The 4,649-nt window shown below is 45.5% G+C and overlaps 1 protein-coding gene across 1 annotated transcript; it reads right to left on the bottom strand.

Annotated features, from left to right (window-relative positions):
* Positions 1 to 246: 246 nt before the first annotated feature.
* On the bottom strand, positions 247 to 1,857 carry LOC137537905 (zinc finger MYM-type protein 1-like). Its single transcript, XM_068259838.1, has 2 exons — positions 925 to 1,857; positions 247 to 825 (listed from the first exon to the last, which is right to left on the bottom strand). Exons 1-2 carry the CDS (start codon positions 1,855 to 1,857, stop codon positions 247 to 249), a joined length of 1,512 nt encoding a protein of 503 aa, XP_068115939.1.
* Between the last annotated feature and the right edge of the window lie 2,792 nt (positions 1,858 to 4,649).

Raw genomic sequence — 4,649 nt, 5'->3', positions numbered from 1 at the left:
TCCATTGCTCCCGAAAGATCAGCTTCAATTTCCTGGAGTCTCTTGCTTGTGATGTTAATGTTGAACAAGATATCATACCACAACACTAATCCACACAAGAATTTAAAGCTGCAAATATTTTTTTGGATGCCTCTTGCTTCCGCTATGGTTTTTGATCGAGTTGCCCGTGTCAAAGTAGAATCTTCCATGGCAGCAGAAAGTGCAGCATCTACTTTTCCAATTTGATTCCGGACAGCTTTAACAGCATCAATTCGGCTCTCCCAGCGAGTGGTGCTCAATGGCTTGAGTGTAATCCATTGCGGTGTTACTGACAGGTGTTCCTTTAGAACAGTCCAGCGGTGTGTTGAAGCAGAAAAAAAAAACATACAAACTCTGTATTATATTGAAGAACTCGACTGCCTCAATACAGGTAGATGCAGCATCACTAACAACCAGGTTTAATGAATGGGAGCTGCACGGGACATAAAAAGCTTGTGAATTTATCCGGCGCACTTGAGCCTGCACACCATTAATTTTGCCTTTCATGTTTGAACCGTTATCGTAACCTTGGCCCCGCATGTCATGAACACTAATACCAAATGATTCCAGTTCCTGAAGCAGTACTGTTGTCATGCCAGCTCCTGTCGTGTCATCTATATCAATAAATGTTAAAAAGTGTTCTTTAATGGAGACAGCTGCAGAGTTGCTTTCCGTACTTTCGGTTGCTGTGACAAATCGCACAATTAACGTCATCTGCTCTTTATGGCTTATATCGGGAGTACAATCCAAAATAATAGAATAATACTTTGCAGCATGAAGATGTGCCAAAATCTTCTCCTTGATCTGCTGAGCTAGTAGCTGTATAATTTCGTTTTGAATTCTTTTTCCAAGATAATGATTGTGCGTTTCCTTGTTGGTAATTCTGTTCAAATGCCTCTTCATTACCTCATCAAATTCACTAATTGCCTCCACCAATTTTAGAAAGTTGCCATTGTTTGGTTGAAAAATTTTGTCACTATTTCCACGAAAAGCTAGGTTCTGCATAGCCATAGTTCTAACGAGCACCATTAGTCTCTTTAACACTTTTCTCCAATGCTGTGTTTCTGAATCAATAAGTTCTCTATTTGTGTCAGCAATGGTCAATCCGAGTCTCAGTCTAATCTCTAGGTCTTTCCATTTGTGGAATGCCATGGTATGGTATTCTGCTCGCTCATGACTTTCCAGATTCCTTATTAGATTGCTCCAATCACTAAATCCTGTTGAACACAGCAAAGAGACTGGAACTTTAGGTGGGAATAACTTGCAACAAAAGCAGAAGACAGCATCTCTGCTCTCTGAGTACATCAGCCACTGTCTTTCTGCTGTCTCCAAGTTTGGCAGGTGGCGTTTGTAATATTTGCGATGCAAGCTTCTGTGTTTTTTATCTTTTGGGAAACGAGCAAGTTTGACCTGCTTTGGACCATGCAGTACCAGATAATCTCTCAATTTGCTGCTCAAATCCATCCATAGGCCAGGGTCTTGCAGCACTGATGGATCAAATTGTGATTCTTCTGACAAGGTTTGTTCCTCAGTTTCTTCTTCCATCTCTACATCCATTTGCACTCTTGAGGTAGCACTAGTAGACACTTGACTGGTATCTCTTGAACTTTCATCGCCAGCAATATGCAGATCTGAAGAGTGAGAAATACTAATTATCGAAGCACTTCCGCCAGTATCAGAACTAGATGCTTGTGTCTCTTCAGGTTGTGTTGTTCCTTCTGATGTTTCTGGTGAAAGAAACTTCAGCATCGAGCCTTTCTGTTTTGCCAGAGCAGAAGCTTTAGCCTCCCTCTTCTTTTTGTATGCTGCCCCAGAGAGGCGTTTCCGCCCGTCTGACATTTTGATGTAATCTGGGGAGCGGGGGCTGGGGGGGGTGTGGGAGAAGAAAGAAGAGAATAAAAAAATAAAAAAAATAAACACACAGTATACATACATTTATACAATGCTTCTGCAAAATATTCACTGCACATCATTTTTTTTTTATTCATTTTTCGTAAGTGGAAGAGGTTCAAAACCATGACACTTCCTAGCGCTAACCAGGCAACTAAACTGACAGAAACAACCATCTCTGCAGCAACACAGCAATCAAGCCTGTATGGTTTGAGTGGTCAGAAAGAAGCCACTCCTTAGTAAAAGGCATGTGACAAAATACACCTGAAGGATTCAGACCATGAGAAACAAAATTATTCACGTTAAGGCCTCTCGCTCCCTGCCGCCATCTCATCCCGCCAGGCTGAGTGAAACACAGAGGCAGTGACTGTGGTGTCTGGCTGCTGCTCTTGCTGTAGCTCCAGGAGAGGCAAAGAAGCTGTTGGATGGATGGGGCTATGGGGGGGGGGGGCGCAAGCTGCTGTGTGGATGGATGGGACAGAGAAGCTGCTGGTATGCAGCCTGTGTGTGGATGGATGAAAGCTATGATTGGGCAGATTGAAGCTGCTGCTATCATGCCTATGCAGATTAATGGATTGATGCATCAGGATGGGACAAGAGAAGGTGCTGTTATAATGCAGGCTGCATTATGAAGCCTGTGTGAGAACTGGAGCTCAGCTACCTATGAGGCTCAGTGAGCCTCATAGGTAGCTGAGCTCCTGTTCTCACACAGGCTCAGAGTCCGGCTGGCAGCAACAGCAGAGTCTCATTAGCAGAAATAGTAAGATTAATTGCCAGACAAACAAGCACACAGTACAGGAGAACTGGCCTGCATCTGACATTTGGGATGCAGAGTTAAATGGCCCCTTGGGAAGAGCTCTTATCAAGGGTAAATGTGGAGGAAATGCAGGGCTGTGGAGACGGTACAAAAATCCACCGACTCCGAATCCTCTAATTTGCATATTACAATCTTGTTGATTGAAAGTATGTAACATAAAATGCATCTATTCACTGCCAACACTTGGGAATTTTACAAGACAACTGAAGTGTGAGTGATATGGAGGATGCCATATTTATTCCCTTTTAAACAATACCAGTTACCTGGCTATAAGGATGATCTTCTGCCTCTAATACTTGTAGACATACACTAAAACTAGTCCTTGGTAAAACCGGAACAAAGAACATCTAACATGCCCTAGGCAATGTAACTGTGGGTACATGTAAGAGTGATGTGCAGGTACTCTGCAGGGGAATAAGGAGATTCTTCCTCTATTACACATTCTTCATCTACAATCTGAAACCGGTTTATGGGTGATAGACGACACCTCTGTGTTCAATGGGCACAACATTCTCAGTGGATTCCCTGCAGCTCTGTGGGGAGTGCATACGTAGAGTATAGTACTGCTGTGTAACAAAGTAAACCTGAGACAGATTAAAGTTTTAACCTCCCCTCCAGCCCCCTTCAGGCTATTTAGTCCTTCGCTGTCCTCCTCCACCACCTGGATCTTCTGCTATGAGTCCAGGTACTTGAGGCAGTCTGGCGTAGTGCGCATGCACACACTCCGCCGCCGGGAGCGTACTACACCTGCGCAGCACTATTGCGCAGGTGCATAACGCTCCTGGCTGTGGAAGCGGCATGCGGCCAGACTGCGCTGACTGGCTGAATTACCAGGACTCATAGCAGAAGATCCAGGTGGTGGAGGTGGACAGCGAGGGACTGATTAGCCGGAAGGGGGCTGAAAGAAGCCCCAGGTGTGTATAAAACTTCTCTTTTCATCCTTCTCAGGTACCATTTAATTTGTAGCCACCAAACCAAATTTTACCGACATATCAAATTATTTGATTTCATGAGCAAAGAGAGTGCATACATTTGCATAAATCAGCATCAGCATCAACGCAGAATTATTTCCATCTCATTGACCATCTCCATTAGTGACACGGCTACACATCAGGCTTTATTCTTACAGCGTAAATGATTTTTAGTATATATGAGATTCCTGTGTACACATCATATATACAGTCACAATCAGATGTGTATACCTGACTTTAAAAATACAGGGACTGTCTGCAGCACAACTAACTATTAATTGATTGGTTTATTTCATTTTTGTGGACTAAGCACAGATATACACACACACAATGCAGGGCCCCAGCCTGTATATGCAGGGCTGGGCCTGTATACCAATACCACTAGTCTAGGCACTGACGCATAGGGCCCAACCATCCCGTTTTCCGTAACTGTCACGATTTTGGGGGGGGAGGCGGCCCCCCGCTATCACGGTATGAGCCCCCAAGTCCCGGGGGGCAGTGGGCAGTGATGGTAGAAAAAAAAAGGATCGAGGCACCAGCCGCGGGTAAATGGGATGCGTGCATCCCATTACTACCTCCCTCCCTCCCTTGGAATCTGGCCCCTGTGTGTCCCCCCGTTAGAGTGCGGAGCGGGCTGTCATTACCTGCCTCCATGCGTACCGATGTCCAGCTTCATTCTGCTTCCTGTGACGTCACACGAAGCAGGAAGAAGGCTGAATGAAGCTGGACATCGGTACGCATGAACGCAGGTAATGACAGCCCGCTCCGCACTCTGCTAACGGGAGGACACACAGGGGCCATATTCCAAGGGAGGTAGTAATGGGATGCACGTGTCCCGCATCCCACTTACCCGCGGCTGGCGCCTCGATCATTTTTTTTTTTTTACAGTGGCACCCATCCTCACCCTCCCCACCACCCACCGGCACCCTCACCCTCCTCCCCACCCACAGCCA

This window comes from Hyperolius riggenbachi, chromosome 11 (genome assembly GCF_040937935.1).
Source record: "Hyperolius riggenbachi isolate aHypRig1 chromosome 11, aHypRig1.pri, whole genome shotgun sequence".
Taxonomy (NCBI): Eukaryota; Metazoa; Chordata; class Amphibia; order Anura; family Hyperoliidae; genus Hyperolius; species Hyperolius riggenbachi.
The sequence above is the reverse complement of the archived record's forward strand: the minus strand, read 5'-3'. Positions and strand labels throughout refer to the sequence as shown.

Excerpts from the sequence above, each read along its gene's own strand:
- LOC137537905 (XM_068259838.1), bottom strand. The coding sequence starts at position 1,857 with ATGTCAGACGGGCGGAAACGCCTCTCTGGGGCAGCATACAAAAAGAAG. Across the intron at positions 826-924 it reads CAATTAGTGAATTTGATGAG|CAGATCAAGGAGAAGATTTT; the intron begins GTAATGAAGAGG and ends CTACTAGCTCAG.